The 24,366-nt window shown below is 33.6% G+C and overlaps 1 protein-coding gene across 3 annotated transcripts in view; it reads left to right on the plus strand.

Moving 5' to 3' along the window:
• Positions 1-24,366, plus strand: part of FNBP1L (formin binding protein 1 like) — an 89,848-nt gene that overhangs the window by 23,195 nt on the left and 42,287 nt on the right. For all 3 annotated transcript variants that reach the window (XM_039874783.1, XM_039874781.1, XM_039874782.1), the window contains exon 2: positions 15,012-15,127. In XM_039874783.1, the coding sequence (XP_039730717.1) occupies positions 15,012-15,127 (116 nt within the window). The remainder of the gene's footprint in view (positions 1-15,011; positions 15,128-24,366) is intronic.

Here is a 24,366-nt window from a genome sequence, read left to right on the forward strand (position 1 = left end):
GACACAGATTAAGAAGTTTGGGCAAGGCCTAAGAGCCAGTGGGAGGTGGGATTGGGATTCAAACCCATATAGTTCGGTTTCAAGATCTGACTCTAGACTGCTGTTCTGTCTCCTGTAGACACTGCTAGTGGCAAATGTTCAGTCTTTGATTACTCTTCATCTGCCAGCCAGTTCTCTCAAAATGAACAGATATAAAACGAAAAAATGCACATTAATATCGATACCAGCTGAAGGAAAACATTTGGAAAGTAAATCTATGAAAACAATGTCACCTGTGTTCTAGAGTCAAATTTAGGGACTTAAATCATACACAATACTGTTCTCTTCTATAACTTGATAACTGAGAAAGAGCTGTATATTATCTACGTTGTTTTGAGTATTTCAACAAGGAAAAGGTTCCTTTGTTGAAATCACGAGTGTGATATTTTAAACCTCTTAACCCTATCCTGTGTTCAGTTGTGTACATTTCTTAGAACCTCAAAACCTGTTCCAAGACTGGAAGAATAGTTTTAAAAAATGTTTTAAAGTAAAAATTGACGTTATTCACACATTCACTGAGCATTTACTATGCACAAACACCGTGCTAAGCAGTTTCTTAGCTTATTCTTATAGAACTTTAAAAATCACAGGGCTTAAAATACATCACATTCTCCAGACTTGTGCTATGATAGTAACTCTAAGTAATAATACCTTATATACTATGGTGATCCCTGGTAAAAACTTAAGTTTTAGCCTTAGTTTCTTATTGGTTATCTCGCCTCTGTTAAATCCGATATTTGTATAGCCACAGTTTCCCCCTGGAAAACTGTGGCTTTAAGACTGCTTCCTAGTTCCGGCCAACACTACAGATCCTGGCATACTACTTTTCTTAGTACATTTCACCTATTGAGGTGAGATGTACCATTCTTAGCACATCTGCAAAATAGATAATCTGAATCCCGAGCACATATCGTGCATATTTTCTGAATATTCCTGATTTGAATCTTAGAGACTCTTCTGATCGATGTGCAATACTTCTCTATCTGCCATATAAAAATTTACTTTAATACTAACATTATAGTTTTTAATTCTAAATATTAAGACTTTCCAGTACCACTCTGAAAATAAACCATGAAATTTATCTGTACCACTTCTGCTTCTTCCAAAATGTGACAGAGCATCTACAGATATAGTTAAATTATCTCAGTATTTAAAACATAAATAAATGCTAAAAGTAGTATGAGGTCACTCTTGGGAATTATTCTCATGAATATACCAACAACTAAGTATCTCTTCAGATTAGATTACAGCCAGGAACCCCATTTGCTCTCTTTAATAATACAGTCTGAGAGCATTTACTTAACTAAGTGAACTGATTTGAAGGCGCAAAACAGGAAAAACCAATTAAGACATCTGGATCCTTGCTTCAGCTCTGTTACTCAGCTCTGTTACCTTGGGCAAATAGTTTAATCTCTAGGCTTCAGTTTCCTCATCTGTAAATAGGCTGATCTTTGAAGTCTCTTCTAGCCATTAAGGCCTATGATTAGATTTCATACTTAAACTTGTACTTATGGAGTAGATTGAGTCTAAAACAGGGGAAAAGGAAAGAGACTAGAGTATTTGGAAAAATGAGCTCAGCAGAAAAAAGCCAATAAATCAGACTACGTAAAGGGATGCTTTGCACTGTTTTAGATAATTTTCATGTTAAAATATGAATGCATATACATAAAAATTGGCTCTGTTCTTCACTCTCCTTTTTGCTAATCATGTTCTCTGGTCTCAGGACAAAGAATAAAATGTCAACTCCACAAATATGTATTGTGTTGTTGCTGTGAGGACAGAGGAACAGTGGTAGAATAGTAGGTAGCAAGGACAATGATGAGAGCAGAATGACCAGGGGATCCAAACCAGGGCAAAAGAGTATAATATAAAGAAAATTAGATTTAGGGTAGTTAACTGTAGTCCTGGCTTTACCCTTAAGTAACCACTAAATGACCCTGGGTTCAAGTTCTAGATTTGTCTGATAGTATGTAAATTTATTTTAGATCAATAAAATCATTTTAATTGTGCTAAGAATGCATAATATTTTAAAGGACTCCTGCAGAGAACAATCATCCTTTAATTTTTTTTTGTAACTACAACATTTGTATATTGAGCTCCCTTGAAGACATGAAACCTGAATGTTAATTCAGTTTCACATATATGAATCTGACCACTAAAAATTGTTAACTATCATTACTGTACTTAATTATTATTCTGGGAGTACTAGCCAATGAAATTAAGGAGAAATTGTGATTATTTGATTAATACACATTGTATCTCAAGTGTCAAGCTCAACATTCATTCACTTGTTGAATTAAATGAATGAATAATAATAGCCACCAATGCTAAAGCACTGTGTTGAATGCTTTATTTAAATTTCACTTAATGTTCTCACTTTAGAATCTAGTTCTAGAACTGTGGAGCCTGAGGCCCAGAGATCAAGAGCTAGTCAATGATAGTGAGGTAGGTGTGCGATGCAAAGAATTATAAATAGATCCTATACTTAAAGCTTTTAGTTTACTGAAAGCTGAATAGATCTTTTAAGTGAACACAGAAAACATTAACATACTATTTGTGCATAGTTGCAGTATTGATGTTTGGTCTGATATACCAAGTGCTATTTTAATGTATTGATGTTGCCACTATTTTTATGGGTGTAATGTAGTTATTTTGGAATTTCAAAAATCTGAATCATTTGCATTTTGAGATGTGCCCAGATTAGAATTTTAAACAAAGGTCACTGTTCTATAACCCCATACATTTCAAGAGGAAGAAACTATAGCTCTGTAGCAGGAATAATTGTAATTTAATTCACAGACTTTCTGAATAAGTAGAATATGAGCCTGAAAGTACGGAAAATGATATAGGTCACCGTGTTGGAACCTCTGTCTCTCTACATGATGAAATTAAAGGAGATAAAGACCAAACCAAAAATGTTAGTTTGAAGTAATAGCTATAGCTCTCTATCAGTAAAAAAGTTCCTGTTAAGAAAACAAAAGATTGTTAAAAGATTTTCTCAGAAGTTTGCAAGACATGAGATTACTTGAAGGCTAAATCGCCAGAGGAAAATATGTAGTGTTAGCTTGTAGCTGTGTCCTCACTGCTCTCTTCAGAGAGTGTATCAGCACATACTGGAAAACTTTGCGTGAGAATATGCATAGTAAAAATGATCTATTGGCTCTTGCAGTGGAAGATTACTTTAAAAAAGGTCAGATGAAATTTTATTTTGAGGTTTTGTCATTAAATGGTCACCAGTGTGTATGTACAGTATAGTTCATTTTAGAATGCGTTGTTACATGTTAGTTTATGTTAAAATAACCATGTATGTTTCACATTCATATTTTTTAAATTTATATTTATATTTGCCATTTTGTAATATATTTAATTTTATATTTATAAAATGTATTTATAATCTGTATTTTAAATGCTTTAGTTTCACTGGTTTTTTAAAAGGAGCTACTGAATTCTGAATACTTTAAAGTACTGGTACTAAAACTGATATTTTAATATTAAATGAAGTAAATGCCAAAATAAGTAATACTTATATTAAAATTAGTATTTTAGTATTAAATGAAATAAATACAGAAAATATATGGTTTTGTTAGTAGAAACTGTACATATTCATTGCATATACTCTTACAGGTTTGATACATTTTGCAATAAAAAGAAAATTATATAATTTTTAAAAGCACTGCATAAACTTTTACATTTGAATATTCATAAAAAAGAACTTTAGTGAATTTAATTACTTTAGAAGCATACAGAATAAGAGTTTTAAAAATTTGTTGCCTTTCTGAAAGTATTTTATATCAAGCTTTATACATGATCTGTTCTTTAGAAATTTGTAGCTTAAGAAAAACCTTCAAGTGTGACTAACCAAAGAACTACGTAGTGAAATTCAGAAATTAGCCTGATGTTTTTCTTTCTAAAAAGATGGCCACTTTTAAAAAAAGATAGTCTCTATATTGAACTCAGAAAGACATTTTCCAAATGCAAGAGGAATTTATGCTGTTGCATTTCACAGGGTTTTATTACTAGTTAGTAATATACATCTTGCTCAGTAGAATTTGTAGATTGGCAACACACAGGGATTTCTGTATCTTGTGTATCATATGATTTGATTGATTGACAAGGATAGAGAGAATTTGTCCTTTTTGATCTCAGCTGATTTTAACAGAAGTGTTAAAAAATTACTTTCTTTTCTCTCATCCTGCTTTTGATTATGTAGTTCTTTCCTCTTGAAATGCATTTCTTCTAGGTGTCCATAATCTACCTATCTTTCAGGACCCAGTTTAAGATTTATCTGCTTACCCATAGCTAACAGATTTAGTGGTGAAAGATCGAAAACTTTCCCTCTAAGAGCAATAGGATGCCTGCTTTTGCCACTTCTAATTCAACATTGTGTTGGGAGTTCTAGCCAGAGCAATTATGCGGAAAAAGATACCCAAACCTGAAAGTGTCTACTGAGCACAGAAGAGTCAGGAAGCTTTGGATAGAAATAAATGACAGAGATTTATTTAAGGGTCATTGAATTTATAAATCAAGATGGCAACTAGGCAATACCTAATACCTAGCGTGTTCCAAAGAAGAAAGGAAAGATGAGAGTTTTTATAATAAAAGTCACATTCTTGAGAAGAAATCAATCCTGCATTCTAAACCCTTGGATTAGTTCAAAATGGTCATCAGCTAGATGTCACACAGTCTGGATAATCGGTGCCAGGTAGTCTGGCCACATAAACATACTTTTCTGAGTTCTTCAGAGGATTATGAGAGGGTTATCTGTAGGATTAATATATCTAGATATCTCCAGGCACAATTAAAAAATTAAAAAGTTTAAGTTCTTAGGTAAAAGCAAGAATTGTTTCCTCATAGCTCATCCTACTTAATTTTAAAAATTTAGCGGCTTGACCATAGTGACTCCATTTTATTTCTTCACTCTTTCCTCATGTGGAAGAAGTAAAATTATCTCTGGTTGCAGGTGATGTGATCTTATAGATAAGGAATACTAAAGGTTCCACAAAAAACTTTTACAACTAATACATTCATTGAAATTGTAGGGTACAAAATCAACATGCAGAAATCAATTGGATTTTTATACACTAACAATGAACAATCTGAGGAAATTAAGAAAACAATTCTATTTATAATAGCATCAAAAAGAATAAAAAATTTGGGAATAAATGATCAAGGAGATGAAAGACTTATCCATCAAAAACTACAAAATGCTGCTGAAGAATTGAGACAAAGACATCCATGTTCATGGATTGGAAGACTTAATATTTTTAAGGTTTTACTACTACTCAAAGTGACCTACAGATTCAGTGTAATTCAAAATCACAGTGAAATTTTTTGCAGAATAGAAAAATCAATTCCAAAATTGATATGGGTCCTCAGGGGAATAGCCAACCAAATAGCCAGCATAATCTTCAAAAAGAAGAACATGCTTGAGGAGGTTACTCTTCCTGATTTCAAACTTGTTACACAGCTATAGTATGGTAAACAATAGAAAGTCCAGAATAAATCTTCACATATATGATCAAGTGACTTTCAGCAAAGGCACCAAGACCATTTAATGGGATCTTTTCAACTAATGGTTCTGGGAAAGCTGGAGGGTCACACGTAAAAGAATGAAGATGAACCTTTACCTTCAACATGTAAAAAATTAACTCAAAATGAATAATGAATGAAAGATCTAAATGTGAAAGCTAAAATTATAAAATTCTTAGAAGAAAACATAGAGGAAAGTTTCATGACATTAGATTTGGTAGTGATTTCTTGTATATGACGCCAAAAGTACGGACCACAAAACAAAGATAAATCGGACTTCATCGAAATTTAAAACTTTCATGCATTAAAGAACAATATGATATAGTGAAAAAGCAACCCACAGACTAGGAGAATATGTTTGCAAATGACATATCTGAATAGGAATTAGCATTCAGAATATATAAATAATTCCTACAACTCAACAACAACAAAGAACCCTATTAAGAAGTGGGCAAAGGACTTGCGGAGACATTTATTTAAAGAAGATCTACAGATGGCTAGTAAGCACATGAAAAGATGTTCAAGATCACTAATCATTACAGAAATGCAAATCAAAACTACAGTGAGACACCAGTTCATACCTATTACGATGGCTGTATCAGAAAAATCAGAAAATAACAAGTGTTGGCAAGAATGTGGAGAAATTGGAACGCTTGTGCACTGTTGGTGGGAATGTAAAATGGTACAGCCACTGTAAAACCAGTATGGCAGTTCCTCAAAAATTAACCACAGAATTACCGTATGATTCAGCAATTCCACTTCTGGTTGTATACCCAAAAGAATTTAAAGCAGGGTTTTAACCCTTTTTGTGTTTGCCATGAGAATACTCGCTGGCGGCACTTGTGGCTGCAGCATTTGCCCCAAGATAACTCACAGATTACAGTCCTAACTTTACTCTCAAAGTTTGCCATGAAATATCTCGCTTTTATTATTTTTGCATCGGTCTAGTATATTGATAGTCTTTGGAAACAAATGACATCATTCTATTGATAGCATTTCAGTAGTGCTATCTCTGAAAGTGTCAAATCGTAGAAAACATAGCATTCCTATGTGTGATACTAAATGGATGCTGCCAGCAAGCTGCACTTTTTTTTTCTAAGTGAGAAGAGGATTAAAGAGATATTTGTACATCTACGTTCATAGCATTTTTCATAATAGACAGAAGGTAGAAGCAACCCAAGTGTCTATTGACAGATGAATTGGATAAGCAAAATGGTATGCACATACAACAGAATATTATTTAGCTTTAAAAAGGAAGGAAACTGACATATGCTACAATATGGAAGAACCTTGCAAACATTATGCTAAGTGAAATAACCCAGTAACAAGACAAATAAAATACTGTATGATTCCACTTATATATGAGACATTCAAAGTAGTCATGTGCCACATAATGATGTTTCAGTCAACTATGGACTACATTTTTAATGATTTTTCTGTAAGGTTATAATGGAGCTGAATTTCCTGTAAGAAATAGAGTATATGGTTCAGGAGGAATTTCTTTCTTTCTTTCTTTCTTTTTTTATCTCTGACAGTAGCACTATCTTTGGTGCTTGGGAATGGATTCCCTCTCACAGCACCTCAATTTTGAGTGCATAGATCACATCCCAATCAGCCACTGACCTGTTTCAGCACAGGGGAGCCTGTTTCCCTACCATTATGTATTTAGAGGGCACTACAGTCCTTCCAGATCTAGCTTGATGATCTTCAGAGAACATTGCTATAAATTTTTCATTGAGGACCTAAGGTTCTGTACAAGGGCACAGGTCTGTAGAAACTACCTTAATGAGTACTATGTGCCACGGCCACTGTAGTAAAAGCTTTCTGTGGTAGTGTGGAGCTTGTCTGTCCCTGCTTGGGAAATACTTTCAGGTTGTAATGATGTAAAACATAGATAAGTTTTATGTTTTCCATCAGTTTAATGCCAGAGAGAGCCCTTTCTGCCAGATAGGGTCAGCGGAACCAGAAACAAATTTCCAGTCAGAATGCTGACTATGCAGTTCTATACCCTCTTCATGTTAAACACCCTCTCTCTCTGACTTTTTAATGGATACCACGAAGTTTCTTAATCTGATCACTGCTCCAGCATGCAGTAGCCAAAATGACATTATTATGATAATCCCTTATGTCCATTATATCTCCATCTTTATTTTGTATTCCTACTGATACTCAGGCTGACTTTCCCTCCTGACAGTCACTATTACGGTGATCTACACCAGCGGTCTCCAGCCTTCTTGGCACTAGGGACCGTGCTTCTATAAGAATCTAATCCCTGATGATCTGAAGTGGATCTGAGGTGGAGCTGAGGCAGTGATGCTATGGCACTGGGGAGTGGCTGCAAATACAGATGAAGCTTCACTTGCTGGCCTGCCATTTAACTCCTGCTGATTGGCCTGGTTCCAACCCCAGTTCCAGGTGTTGGGGACCCGACCCCTGCTCTATACCTCACCTAGCCAGTTTCTGCTTGATATTTTCAGTCATTCCATCCCATATTCCTGTTCATGGAGCAGCATTGACAGCTTTGATGTTCTGTTTCTAACCCTGTTAGAAGGAAGCAAGGGGGAGGGCTTGTGGGACAGTGTTTTTATGGTCTGCAACAGGGATCTCACTCATGGTTCAAGCTAAGCCCCTACAGTGGAAGATAAAGCACAGGCGATCCACACCTCCATTTCAACTTCTGCTACTCTTCTCTCTGTTCATTCAGCTGTGAGTTTGCTTCTTCCTGGAATATGTCAAGCATATACAGGCTTAGGGTCTTAAACATTTTAACAGCTAAACTTGAAACAGCACTAGTTCTTCAAGTGAGCAGAAGCACTAGGGTTGTGGACAGTTTACCCAAAGCGATAGGCAGGAAAGCAGAATAAAAGCATGTAGGTGTTTGTGGTAAAACTAGAGTTGGAGAGTGAGAAATTCTGATTGCTTCTTTACTGAAGGAGGAAAGTTAAGAGTACTGGCTGAGAGTGAGATGGATAGGAGGTGGTTTAAGTTTAAGTTGAAAGAAGGTATGAGATAGTTGGCTAGGATAATGGGATAGATAGCAAATAGGTTAGGCATTAAAGCCTATTAGGTTAATAGGCATAAGCTTCAAAGTGTGAGCAGTCAGTGTAGTTTGTCCATCCATCTTCTCTTCTGTCTTTCCTTCCTCCCACCCACCCTACCTCCATGCATTTTAATTAATTATTTATTTTTCTTTTCATCTTTCTTCAACAGGATGGAAAGGGGTGTGGGGTGAAGAGTTGAATATAAAACTAGGGTTGAAATTTGGCAAAGCAAGAGAGGGCAAGGGGAGTGAGGCCATTTGCAAGAAGTGATTATAAAGATGCCTCATTATTCAAGCTGTGTAAAGGTGGAAATGAAGACAGGAGAGGAGTGAGAGATAGTAATAATAATGTGTCAGGATCAGTGGATCGAGGTCTCTATGGGGTCAAAAAAAATTTTGGCCTTAGGGTACTAGAGTGAGTTGACAGGCAGGGCTAGCTACCTGAAAATGAGATTCTTGAAATTTATTGGGAGGAAGTGGGGGGTGTTCAGTTATTGCTAATGACAATGGAAATGACCATTGGAGCAAGTTGCTGAGGTAGAGCAGAGGAGAAAGTCATAGGAGGAGAAGTAAAAACTGTAGGGTATTGGAAGGATCATCCGGATAGATTTTTGAAGTCACTAAGAACTTAATTTAAAATTTACTTAAAATTTTTAATTAAAAACAAAAAAATGTCAGGCGAGTTTACATATTCAAATTTGCATCTATCTTTTAAAAACAGAACCATGAGGAAACAAATCCAAAAAATTAAGTTGATTTTTTAAAACTTAAAATATTCCTCAACTTACTTTGGGGGTAGATGTTGTTGACCCTGAAATTTAAATTTATTTCTTAGCTCCATGAGACTTAAACAAAAAGAAAAGTTTCTACAGCCCTATATGAATCAAAGAATGAGAAAAGTCATTTGTGTAAGATCTTAAAAATGTTTTTGGCAGTACTTTGGTATTCAGAAGTGCTAGAGAAACTTTGGCAGAAAATCAGAGTCAAAGAGTAAGCCCAAACTAGGACAGCAAAGTCATTATTCTGCTTTTTAGAGAAGAAAGTCTTTTAAAACAATTGTGACCCTTGTGATTTACCAGAAGTACTTTATTGGGACTTCATTTGGATGCAAGTCTGTGTCAAAGTAATTAGAAAAACAAGAATTGAATATTAAATAGTGACTTCTAAAAAAATTATAACATTTTATGATACATAAAGTAGTTTTTAAAATTGAACTACATTGAAGATGTCATAAAAGATAAAAGTAAGAAGATTGAGTAAATATAGTATTTATTAACATTATTATACAGTAGACCCTTGGAGCAGCATATAATTCATTTGATTTATACTGATTAGTGTGGACTTAAGTTGGTGTTGTTGTCAGCTTTAATTTAAAATGTTTTCTTTGTGTTCCCAAATGAATAAGGTAAAGTAACTCTAAACACTTTATAAATTAAAAAAAAAAAAAACATTTAAAGGAAGGAAAAATGAGAGCTTTCTTTAATTTAAATATGAGATAATGAAATGGGAGATGCATTGCACAGAAACTGTGGTAAAAACGAATTGGTTGGAAAACGAGATGGGGGATGGATAATTAAGGCAAAGAGATGGAAGAAGTTAGACTCAGCTAGCAATCTATAATAAATCCATAGAAATAAGAGCAATGCTACAGTGCTACAGGTAGAATAGTGAAATGAAGATAAGTTTCCTATTTTGATGACTTAATCTCATTTATTTCTAATTCATAATTTTAGAGTACTGCTTAGATTCTTTCACTTTAGTTTGTCTTGGGCCTTTCCTCAACATTTTCCATAGTCCAAGGTGGAATAGATTAGGGAGAAGTGTGATCTCAGGCTTTGAACCTAAAGAGATTGGAGAGTATTACCTTTGAAGACCTAAGGCTTTTATGATTTTGATTCTTATTTGAATTAAGAGCTTTCTACTTTATTTTGTGGTAGTAAAAACCGTTTATCAGACTCCAGCCATCTTCTCATGCTTCTAGAGTTTTTGTTTTGATCACTAATGGTATGGTCACTAAAGAAAGGCTGTGTGACTTACCAAGAATGTTGTAAACAGAATTTAAGTATTCGGTGTGTGTTTGTATTAGGTAATTTCTGACTCTGAGATTTTTGATTTGTTCCTTTCATCAAAACTCTCCAGTGACCGACAGTCTTTTTAGCCTTATCTTTCTCTCTTGGTAGAAGAGGTACACCATTTTTAATAACTATTCACAACAATTATTCATTTGGATTCTAAAAATATAAAACTGACAGTAATTTTAAGAGAGACTCTATCTAGCCCCCATCCAGTTTTGGTTGCTAGCCAGCTATGGGCACATCACTTAAGCATTCTGGCTATCAGCTTCCATATTTACAAAATGAAGGGTCTGGAACCATTATTTACTAATAAACATTAATTACTAAGCTTTTTTTTTTTTTAAACCAAATAATAGTGTATTGTAGTAGTAAAAAAATGAGGTTTAGAGTCAAAACATTGGTTGAATTTCATAATGTCAGAAACTTGGTTTTCTCATTTGTAAAATGCCTAATCAGTAGAGTTTTGTAGGTGACATCTGCTAAGATACATGAAAATACTTGGTAAATATAGAAGTACTATACAGATAGAATGATTATTCAATCAGCAAATAAGTGCCTTGTATTTGCTAGGCTGTGTGATGAAGTTTTAACATTTAAGTCATTGCATCTTATAAAAATACTAAAATCATTGTGAGCAAATGAAGGAAGGTATTTGATTAATTGTTTGGAAACTGGTATATAAAAATGAAAAACTTTTATTTTGTTATCTAATGTTTCTTGGATTCAGAGTAATGAGACCAAGACCAATTTTATGGTGAAGTTTTCTTGCAGTTTTAAAATTGATCTGTTTTTGTCAAGTTCTGCTTAGAGAAAAAGTAAAATATCTAGTAAAATTACAGAATTAAAACATTTGTTCACTGACTGTTTTAACATTTCAAGTATGAATCTTGTTTGTATCTTTTACTATATACTTTGCCTTTTTATTTGTAGAAATATTGCTAAATTAGTTCCTGTGCTCACTTCTTTTCAATCTTTAAATCACTCACTTTTGAATGTTTAGAGTTTGTAATTTTTACAGTCTTTCTTAATGTATTAATGTAATTTCTTAATGTAATATATTAATGTAATTAGTATGTCTAGTTGAAAACCTAGGTAATGTTATTCAGTGGATTAAATATATCTTAAAAAATATTTCTTCTGGTTTTCCTTGCCAGTAGCACTCTCACAAACATGGTGAATGTTCCTAAAACCTGCCGAACTTTCTATAAGAAGTGTGGCAAACACCAACCCCACAAAGTGACACAATACAAGAAGAGCAAGGATTTTTTGTATGCGCAGGGAAAGTGGCATTTTTTGTATGGCAGGAAGCAGAGTGGTTATGGTGGGCGGACTAAGCTGATTTTCTACAAAAAGGCTAAAATTACAAAGCTTGTCTTGAAGCTTGAATGCATTGAGCCCAACTGCAGATCTAAGAGAAAGCTTGCTATTAAAAGAGATGCAAGCATTTTGAACTGGGCCAAGCTTCATGTTTTGTTTTATTATGAAGATGTAAAATCTTGAGGATATATTCACTTCAAAAAGTTTATTTTGTATTTTAAATGTCATAACATTAAGTCCGTGCAACATAAATCCTTATTTGTAATTTTATTTGTGGATTTACTGTTTGAGGCAAAAATTAATTTATAATATGGCTATATAATGATAATATTTAAAGTTTTCTGTTTCAAGACTTCTGTCTTTTAGAGGTACTTTTTTTTCAAGTCAAATATTTTTTTTCTCTAAATGGTTACAAAGCCGAGAACTTTGCTTCACTTGTAGTCAAATGTGTATATCTGCCTTTAAATGCTGATTACTGTATTTTTTAGTTGGCTTTTATTTGGAATCTGTTTACTTAAAAAGTGTGTTAAAACTGTAGTCAAATATAAATATCTCAGTTATTGGGCTTCTCCAATGTTTTCAGCTTGTACAGCTTCCATTGATATTTTTGAATATTTTAGAAATCAACATTAAAAATTAAAATTGTATCCAAGGAGATTTTATAGTTTGTAACTTAACCTTCAGTAACTGAAAAATAAAATTTGACCATACTTTTTCAGTATTCCAATTAGTTGAGCTTTTATATATTTGTTATGGTGACCAACTCGAAGTGTACTTTTTGGAGAGTTCATATATAGATATAGTCTAAGGTTCTGTCCAGTGAAATTACAGAATGAATAATTTTGAGTATCGGAGAATATAGGAATGATATTTAATTTCTTAAAACAGTCTGACACAGGTCTTAGATACCAAATTCTTTAGATGATTTAATTGTTTCTGGGAATCCTGAAAGTGCTTGAAATAGACCAAGGGGAATATGTAAATTTGGAGCCATGTATTTTTAATTTACTTTAGAGGGCGATTAACTTAAGTAGAAAACTGGAATTTTATATGGATACAAGAGAAGGTAAAGATAACGAAAAATAGCAAGAACATATCAGTAGGGTAGGGAGGACTTGATATAGATCAGATAAAGGATAACTTATAATTTAAAGCAGGATTCTTTAAAGTTAGAGCACACAGGATGATCCACTGAGATAAGGAGAAAAGAGCCTAGAACTTCTATAAGTTATCTAAAAATAAGAAATGTGACACTTTACTAGTCCCCAGCTGTGACAGCCACTAAAAACAATGTCACAGTTTAAGAACCAAGGCCTTCAGATTATTTTGCCTCTAAGAATTAACCAAGATCTTAGAAATAATGAAACATATAATGAAGCATAGTCAAGTCATTGTACCCACTAAAATTGTTAATATTTTAAAAAGTCATGGCTCAAAGGCTTTTGTTTGTTAAATAAGTAACTATTTTAAAATAATGCTTATTTCGTTTTCATTTCTTCTAAAATTTCTATTTTTGTGGATTTCATAATTACATAATTTAATAGTGAAGCATATATAATTTATAAATAAATATACATAGAATAGAGGTATGTGTTCAGATTTTTTACTGATGTGAGAGGAGTTTGTAATAAAAATTTGGAGATTTCATTTAGAAGATAAAGTATAATGTAAAATTTGATGAAGATGGAAGAAACTTTTGAAGTATTTTAGAAAAATGAAGGATGATTGTTTCAGCTTCAGACTGTTCTTTTTTTCAAATATTTTATTGAAAGTTTTTTGATTTAAAAGAGAATTCCAATTTATAATAGGAAGTAGTATCAATATTTCAATTAAGTTTACTGAGTAGTTCATTCTCTTGCTGTTTTCAAGTCTACTTTGGAAGCCAAATGATGAAAAGTGCATGAAACAGTAGAATTAGAATACTAATACCAAACTGTGAAAGCCAGATGAAATTCTGTCTCTGCTGTTTGGAGAGAATTTGCCTTTACCAGTAGAATTTTTAAATGACTTAAGAAAATATAGACAGGAAGAGAGATTAAAAGCAAATACTTGAAAATAATTCATTTGTAAATAAAAATGTGATCAAACCATGGGTTATTTAGGAAAGAAAAACAGCTGGAGATGTAGAAAGGGCTATTTGAATATTTTGTCAGCATTATAGACTTTCAGTATGGGAGAGGGAGAGAATACCAAGTTATTAGTCAATTTGGAGATTACTTTTAAGGGATAGGGAATGAAGGTTTCTCAGGCAACAGGTGGAAGGGAATATTTTTCGAGGATTGAAACAGGCTTGTGGGACAACGATACTTTATTATGTGTTAATATTGTGTTTACTGCATTGCAGGACACTTAATGACACCAACCTAATCCTATTGAGGTGGGTGATGGGACTCCCATTTTAAGGGGGGAAAAGTTCAAAGAGCCTTATTAGTAACTTACTTGCCCAACATCAGACGTCTGCTAAATGCAGAACCCAGAATTTGAACCTAGTTATATTTGACTCTGTTCAGCTGAACAGATCTTCATTGAGTGCTTGTCGTGGTGCCAGGCAGGATGCTTATGCCTTGGGAGTTCAGAGTTGAATAATACATGGTTCCTGCTGTCAGCGTAGTAGTGTAAGTAAATACGAGTAATTTTTAGGGAGCCTTGGGGACCCAGACAAAGACCACTTACCCAATCTGAGAGTTTAGGGCCATTTTCTGGAGGACATAGTACTTCAATTGAATCTCAAAGGAGGAATAAGAGTTAATTGCGAAAAGTTGACAGGAGAGGGTGTTGCAGCCAGGGGAAACCTCAGGTGTAATAGCATCCAGGCATATAGTAGTATGATTTATGCTGATGAACCTACTTCTCTCTAGGTCTTAAAGGATGAGATGGGTAGAGAACAGCAGAAGAGCCTAGGTCTTTCCTTTTGTACCTCTTTGACTCTCTGGACAAATATCAGAAGCTGGTTAAAACATTTGTGGATAAAATTTTAGACTTTTCAGTGTGCTTTTATTTTCTTTTTCTAGGATCAGTTCGACAGCTTAGACAAGCATACCCAATGGGGAATTGACTTCTTGGAAAGATATGCCAAATTTGTTAAAGAGAGGATAGAAATTGAACAGAACTATGCAAAACAATTGAGGTAAGTTAAAATTTTTTTCGATTCTCAGAAGTGAAATTACATGAGTAAAAAGTTGGATGTTAGGTAAATGTGCTATACCAGAGGCTAAATTCTGTTTTTCATCAGAATTAGATTGAATTATGTAACTAGCTTGTTTTAATGATCGATTTAATTAAATCGTTGCCTGGTACCACAAGGAATATTGGCTAACTAGATTACGAGTAGCTTTCATTCCAGAAAGATAATCAAAACCCTAGAATCAGAAAGCAAAATGCCAGGAAAAAGAAATAACCCAGATAGAAATTCTGTACTTCATGGTTTTTTGTTTTTTGTTTTTTTGCTTTAGTAATCTTCCCAAAACATTGAAGATTTCTTCAGTTTCTAAGACTTGGAAATTGAATGTGCTGTGCTGAGTTTCTTTCTGTTAAAAATCATATATATTGTTGATGAAAGTAATTTTGGAAAATGTGTTAGAAGATAAAAGTTTTAAAGGGATGGTTTTAGTCTTAAAATAAATGGAATTGATCTTAAGATTTTTTTCAAGCAGAAAATCATTGTTAGACCACAACTTGACAAGTAGTTTTGTTGAAATTATTCAATAAAAATGATACTTGGAGTCCAAAGACTAGATATCAATATAAAATTCTAACAATAGGCGTTAGGATTCTTCATATTCCACATGATGGAAAATCCAACCTGAACAGGCACACATAACTAAAAAATCTAGGCATATTTTGATTCTGGAGTCAAATGTGTCCAGCCATCCATTTTTGGGCTCTGTTTTCCCTTGTTGCCATTGTCCTCAGGTTCCATTCAGTACCATCCTTTCTGTTCCCCCTTAGTTCTATATTTCATATCTTCATACCCTCACATCCCGGGGAAGAATGATGGTCTTCTCTGTTATTCATTTGGGGGAGGTGAGAGGAAAGGAAAAGGGGAAGAAAGGAAGTAAAGGAAGGGAGAGGAAGGGGATAGAGGGAAAGCAGAGTACAAGCTCGTACCAGCTTCCTTTCTCTAGAAATTCCAGCAAAGGTCTCCTTTTGTCATGCTGACCCTGGTTAGGTTATATGCTTATCCTGAACAGTTCACCAAGATGAGAAAATGAGAATGACTTTTATAGCTAATGATGGGGGAGGAATAGTTGCACACAAAAAAATTACGGTAGTGGCTCACAGAAGGAAGGGGGTATTTGAGTTATTAAACCACACGTGTCCATTCAATATAATATTGAAAGTCCTAGTGAGAGCAGTCAGACAAGAAAAAGAAATAAAAGGCATCCAAATAGGGAAAGAAGTCAAATTATCACTTTTTGCAGATGACATGATTCTCTCTATAAAAAACCATAAAGACTCCACTAAAGCACTTTTAGAAATAACAAAAAAATACAGTAAGGTTTCAAGATAAAAAAATCAGTGCTCAAAAATCCATAGCATTTTTTATTCTAATAATGAATTTTCAGAAAAATAAATGAAAGAAAATAATTCCTTTTGCAATTGCAACAAAAAGAATAAAATCCCTAGGAATAAACCTAACGAAATACATGAAGGACCTATACACTGAAAACTATAAGACACTATTGTAAGAAATTGAAGAAGATACAAAGAAATTGAAAGACCCTGAATACCCAGAGCAATCCTGGGGGACGGGGGGAATGCCTGGAGGTATCACTGTGCTTGACTTCAAATTATACTACAAAGTGACAATAATCAAAACAGCATGGTATTGGCAGAAAAACACATGGAATTGAGAGTCCAGAAGTAAATTCCCATATATATGGACACATAATTTTCAACAAAGGAGCCCAGATCATACAATGAAGAAAGGAAAGCCTCTTCAGTAAATGATGCTGGGATAACTGGAAAGCCACATGCAAAAGAATGAAACTAAACTGTTGTCTGTCACCATACCCCAAAATTAAAATGGATCAAGGATTTGAATATAAGACCTGAAAATAAATTTCACAGAAGAAAATGTAGATACTAAATTCATGGACCTTGGATTTAGAGAGAGTTTTATGAATTTGATCTCAAGGCAAGGGAAATAAAAACAAGAATAAATGAGTGGGACTGTAACTAAAATGCTGTCAACAAGGCAAAGAGGCAGCCATCCAAATGGGAGAATATATTTGCAAACACCACCTCTGGCAAGAACCTAATAACCAAAGTATACAAAGAACTCATACAACTCAACAGTAAAAAAATCCAGTTAAAAAATGATCAGAGAACCTGAACAGACACTTCTCCGAAGAAGGCATACAAATGGCCAACAGACACATGAAAAGATGCTCAACTTCACTAGCTATTAGTGAAATACAAATCAGAACCACAATGTGACACCATCTCTCACCTGTTAGAATGGCTATCGTCAAGTAATAACAAGTGTTAGAGAGGTTGTGAGGAAAAAGGAACCCTTATGCACTGCTGGTGAGAATATAAATTGGTACAGCCACTATGGAAAGCAGTGTGGAAGTTCCTCAAAAAACTAAGAATTGAATTACCATATGATCCAGCAATCCCTCTCTGGGTATTTACTCAAAAAATCTGAAAACATTTATCCACAAAGATACATGCACCCCAGTGTTCATAGTAGCAGTATTCACAGTGGCCAGAACATGGAAAGAACCAAAGTATCCTAGAATAGATGATTGAATAAAGAATCTGTGGTACATATGTACAATGGAATATTACTCAGCCATAAGAAGAGATAAAATGCCATTTGTGACAACATGGATAGATCTTGAGATAATCATGTTAAGCGAAATAAGTCAAACAAAAAATTGAAAACCATATGATGTCATTCACATGTAGGATATAAAACTGAAAGCAACAAACAAACATGACAAACAAACAGAGACTCATGGCCATGGACAATGGATTAGTGGTTACCAGAGGGAAGAGGGGCTGGGGTGAGATAGAGGTAAAAGGGGTCAAATATTTGGTGACAGAAGGAAATCTAACTAGATGGTGAAAACACAGTGCAATATATATACAACTTATTGTTGAATGTTGATTTTGTTAATCAGTGTCACCCCAGTAGTTTTTCATTAAAACAAAAACCACAAGCATCTACTATAGTAGTAGCGGTTTATGTAATCAACTGACTGAGTATAGGGATGGAATTAGACAAGTGCGATGGATAGATTATAATATTTTTGTAATGATGCACATACTATTATGACATTTACTGAAATAATGGCATCATGCTAATTTCCTGATTCATTTGCTTCCTCTGGTTTTTTTTTAAATAAAGTATTTTCCATTTGAGAATATAAACAGAACCTATTAGTATATTAGTAATAATAGTGATATTTCACCTGTGATCTGGGAGCTTTACCCCTCAAGAATCTAGAAGCATTAAAGACCTCTGAGAAGTTAAAATAGCAATCAAAATTATATTCATATGTGAGCAGTGAAAACTTTCCTCATTTAATTTTTAATTTGATCTCAATTCTAGCATAGTAAGTTCTCTGGTTTCCAAGTTTTCCAATAGAAGTGAGGAGAAGAAATGCTGTTGGTGATACAGTAATGGCAGTGTGAAATGACAATAAAAGAAAAGATAAAAATGTTACAAAAAACAGGTAAAATAGTTTCCAGCCTAAAAGTACCTGTCAATAAGGAAATGTTGAAAAAATACTGTGGAATATGCTGTTGAAATAAGTCAGGTATACCAGGATATTTAAACTTAAAAGACTATTTAGTCTATTAGTGTAAAAAGCAAGTTGCAGAACTGAATGTACCGCAAGATCTCTCTTGTTTACTCCAGTTTGTGCGTACAGTTATGCGTAAAATTTTTAGGTGTTCTGAAGAGATCTAGAAGGATACACCCCAAGTTGTTTTATAGTGGTTACCTCCTGGGAAATAGGAGTGGGGAATGGTAAGGGAAGGAACTCGTTAACTTATATTTTGGGTTATTGAAGTCTTTTCAACAACTGTGTATTATTTTATAGTTTAAAACACTGTTCTTAAGCAAAGAAGATGGTATACTTCAAAAAATCTTACAACAAATTATAAAATAAAAATTGGTAATTTATAAGGTAATACTTCTGCAATCTGGAATATTTAACTGTCCAGAATAACTCAGGCCTGAAGGATTTCAGGATCGCCAAGGTTTTACCAGAATAATAGGACACTAATCAAACAGCAGACTTGTTTACTTTTCTGTTTTGTGCCTAATAATAATCATTATAATTTCCACTTACTTGCAAAGAGAGATTTGAACACCACTTCATTGAAGCAAGGGTGACTAGAACCCACAATTACATGATATGAAAAATATAATTTTGTAGTGAGAAAGAGATTATTATGTACAGATGCTCTAAATCAATGATTTGCATCTTTTTTTCTGTCCCATCACACTAAAGAAATTTGACACATTTTCATCCTAACAGTGCCTCTCATTTGCAGTGATTCTCAACACGAGCAGGGGTATTGGCCTTCCAATAAGGACTAGATGGGAAGAGGCATCTTGAAACCACCTACTCCCTCCTATCCCTCTACATTGAGATTTGCTACTTTGGATGAAAACTTAGTAAATGATTTTATTATCAGCTGCTCTTTATAGTGTCTGTTTTATCCAAAGGGAAGAGGTTTCCCTTATTTAATTCCTCTTCTTTAATGGAAAAGCTTTTTTGGTTAGCTCCCTCCTGTTTATGCTACTGCAGAGGACAATTTCATAGTAGGAAGCTATTTTTCCTCCTAAATAACTATATTCAGAATGTTAAAACTTTACATTTTAAATATATTGCAAGATTAAAATTTCTCAACTTTTGGTATTCCCAGTATATTTTCTTTTTTTTCTATTTGTCTGTTTTGATGGCTTTGGTTTAATTTTGATTTTTGATATTGGTTGACTTTTGGTAGTGATTTGGGGATGGGAGTAAATAGAAAATAAAGCAACCGATTATGTATGGAGACATAGTTAGAGACAATTGAATAATGTCTATTTTGATTGATGGTAAACAGTGACTTCAAATAACTTGGTAGAGTGTCTTTTTTGTTTGCAGTCATAAAGTTGAAATCAGTCATTTTTTTCTGATATCTTAACATTCTTTTAATAAATTTATACTGTTGTATTTGTATGGCAAAGATTAACTAAAATTTCTATGTAAAAAAAAAACACCTCTGTATCCATGATACATGTATCGTTTTATTTTTTCTAGTAAAAATAATTACAGCATTAGTTCTGTCTTAGAGACTGCTGTATGAAATTGTATTATCCTACTTCCACCATTTCATTTTGGTTCACATGTTGCAAGAGAAATAGATTGGATGACAGAAGCCTAAAAGCTACTCTTACCTTAACCAGAGCAGAAATCTCCGCAAATTCTTTTTGGTCTTATGTTCATTTCTGTACCCTTACCAAGCTTGGCAACATAGCTGATACCTCTAGAGCTGAGTAAATAATTGAGTGATCTGTGTTTTAGTTTAGTTTAGAAATTAGGATCTCTGACCATATGCTGAACCTTTGACCAAGTACTGCTTTCTATCGGTACTAGCATTTGTGTAATATACAGTTGACCCTCAAATTGCAACGGTATACTCATATGCAGATATTTTTCATTTGACCCTCACAGTTCAAACCCCCATTGTTCAAGGGTCAAATTGTACCTCGTTGTGATGAGGCTGTTGTTTTACTAAGAGCTGCACCAAATATTTAGGGTAGTCTTGGATATACAATAATCCAAATAATACCAGTCTCTATTTTCTGTTTAGCATCTACTTTCTCATGCCATTTTATTAGAATTTTATTTCTATATCACTCGATTTAGTCTTAGAAGAACCCAGGGAGTTCACCTTTGTACTGACTTTCTGAAATTGGAGATACTTTTGTTCTTTGGTCGGCCATGGTTTAACTCTCAACTGCTTTGGCATACTGAGTTTTTGGTCAGCTGCTTAATGTAGTAAACCCTAATAGTGGCATCTGGATACAAGCAGGAGAAACTGTTTCCCACATTTTGGGGTTTAGATTAATTTTCTTCATAGAATTGGATTCTATGGAAACTCTTTCATCCCTGTCAGTCCCTGTTATGTTGTTACTAAGCCTGCCTGGGTACAAATCTGGGTGTCCAAATCAGGTGATTTATTGGCTAAATAATTTTTGCCTCTTATTTCTAGAATATAATCTCCCTACCAAAATGTCAGCTCCACAGAAGGAAGAGATTTTTGTTTGTTCTGTACACGGTTTATTCCTAGCTTTTAGAACAGTGCCTAGCACAGAGCAAGCACTTTTTTTTTGTATTTTATGTAGCATATAAAGTGTCAGTACTTTTTTGAGTGCTTTTATACATATTAATACATTTCATTTTCATAAAAACCCAATGAGTTGTCAGTATTTTATTTATTAGGAAACTGACTTACAAAGAGGTTGAGAAAGAGCTAGCTGGATTCAAATCTGGCTGCAGAGTCTGGGCTCTTAGTATTACATTATGCCGCCTATCAGCATAGGGAAAATGAATAATTCTCTATTGAGGAGGATTTTTTTCTGTCACTAGTGCCTAGTACCACAGACACATCTTTGGGTCTCTAAAGTATTTTACTACAGGAAATAATAAATTATCTAAAAGCTACATAACATACTCTTTTTAACTAACACGTCTGTTTATAATGTAACAATTATAGAAATTTGATTAAAATATAAATTAAATTTTGTGCTTCATGAATTTAGGTCTAGTATGTTTTTCCATAAAGGTAAAAACAGGTACAAAAAAAGGTTAATACTTTAGAAGTTTTTCTTTTTAAGAAAATGTTTATCTCATTAGAGAAGGTAAGAAAGAACCTTTTAAGAAGCCCTGTTTATATTCATTTCCTTCTTAAGAGACATTAAGATGGTTTCTGGGTGTTTGTAAAAACTCTTTTAGAAAGTGTTCATTTTTTTAATCATGAGAATTTAAGATTAATATTTTTACTCTTATTATTTCTATAACCTGTTATAAATTGGAGTTAGGGATGGCGTAATGTTATTTTAGTTCCCTCTGATTCTTGCCTTTAATATTCGTCTTAACTCTGTTAGCTATTTTCTCTTGATGATGTATCAGAGGAGAGGCAACATCATGGCAATTAGAGAACCTTAAGTCATATAACTATATTTTCTCAGATTAAATGATGAAACAGAACTTAATAAGTAAAACATAAATCTCTTAAGAAAATAATTTCTAACCGGTTTTCTTAAATATTTCCATAATGAGTTTTTCAGTAAAAAGGACTTAAACGATCTGATTGTTTAAACAACTAAAACATAATAATTTGGTTGTTAATGTTGCTGGCTGTATAGATCACTTAGTTAATTTCTTAGTTCTTTCAATGGTTTTATTTCCAAATAATTTTTTTGTAGCCATTTGAATTGTGTAGCAGTGACTAAACCGAGGTAAAATGTTTATTTCATCATCCTACATGTATACAATATAGGCAAATCAAACAGATTTAACTGCTTATTTGAATCAAGGACTATGAAGGTATTATAATTTTCTTTTAAGAATCTAATATTCAGAAGGAAAACAGAAGTCATCAATTTGCAGAACAGAATTTCTTTGTTTTCTATCTTGAACATACCTGCAAATACTTCTCTGAAAGATCTGCGGTTGCCTAGAAACCGCAATGTTATGCTTGTCACATCCTAAATAGCAATGAATTGTTGCAAGATTCTTTGTGTATAGACCTCAAAGCTGATACTATACATGCATTGTCTTATTTACACTTTAGGTACAGTGGATCTTTAACATGTTAAAGATAAAGTAAAACTAGGAACTGGTATTTAAAAAATGAGAATAGATATTAACTTTGTTTACCTACGCGTTCATTAAAGCTTGTTTGGTTTTCTTCTCCTAGGTTTCTCAGGCATAAATAAATACTTAAGTCCTCTTATTCTTATTATCTATTTCAGCATCTGCCACTGGTAGAGGTATAAAAATTGAGAATGAAGCATATCTCTTTAAAAAAGAAATATAATATTCAGAATTTGTTCTAATATTACTTGTAGTAATCCCTTTTTTTACATTGTGATAAAATGTACCTAACCTTAAATTTACCTAAGACAATTTTTAAGTGTACATTTCAGCAGTGTTAAGCATATTCATACTGCTTTGCAGCCATCTCCAGAATTTATCTTGAAAAACTATAACTCTGTACCTATTAAATAACAGTCCTCATTACCCCCTTCCTCCAGCCCCAGGCAATTCTAATTTATGTTTCTATTAATTTAACTACTCTAAATACCTCATAAATGAAATCATACAGTATTTTTTTGTGTATGTGATTGACTATTTCACTGAGCATAATGTCGTAAGTGTTCATCCATGTTGGGGCATGTGTCGGAATATCTTTTTTAAGGCTGAATGTTCCATCGTATGTATATACCACATTTTGTTTATCCATTTATCTGTTGATGGGCATTTGGTTTGTTTCTGCTTTTTGGCTATTGTGAATAATGATATACTGTGAACAAATACCTGAGATCTTGCTTTCATTTCTTCTGGGTATATACCTAGAAGAAGAATTGCTTGACCAAATGGTAATTCTGTATTTAATTTTTCGAACTGCTATACTGTTTTCTGCAGTTGTTGACACTCTCACCAGCAGTGTACAAGGGTTTCAGTTTTTCCACGTGCCTGTCAATACTTGTTATTTTCTGTGTGTGTGTGTGTGTGTGTAGTAGCCATCCCAATTGGGTGTAAGAGATCTCATTGTGGGTCCGATTTGCATTTCCCTAATGATTAGTGATATTGAGCATTTTTTCATACGCTTGCTGACCATATGTTTATCTTTGGAGAAATGCTATCAAGTTCTTTGCTCATTTTTAAATAGGATTATTTGTTGGGTTTTTTTTGTTGTTATTGAGGTTTAAACGTTTTATATATATTTGGATTTTAACCCCTTACCAGGTGTGTGATTTGCAAATTCTTCTTGCACTCCATAGCTTGCCTTTTCATTCTTAATTGTGGACTGTGCTGCACAGCCTTTTTGAATTTTAATGTCCAGTTAATCTGTTCTTTGTTTTGTTGCCTATACTTTTGGTGTCATATCTAAGAAATTGCCAAATCCAATGTCATGAAGTTTTTGTCCTATGCTTTCTTTGAAGCATTTTATAGTATTAGCTCTTAATTTAGATTTTTAATACATTTTGAGTTATTATTATTATTATTATTATTATTGACATTGGTTAATGAAAGCCAGTGTTTCAGGTATACGGTTCAACAGTAAGTTGCGCACGTGCGTGCGCGCACACACATACACACACACACACACACATTATATTGTGTGTTCACT

This window comes from Pteropus medius, unplaced genomic scaffold (assembly GCF_902729225.1).
Source record: "Pteropus medius unplaced genomic scaffold, Ma_sr-lr_union100, whole genome shotgun sequence".
NCBI lineage: Eukaryota > Metazoa > Chordata > Mammalia > Chiroptera > Pteropodidae > Pteropus > Pteropus medius.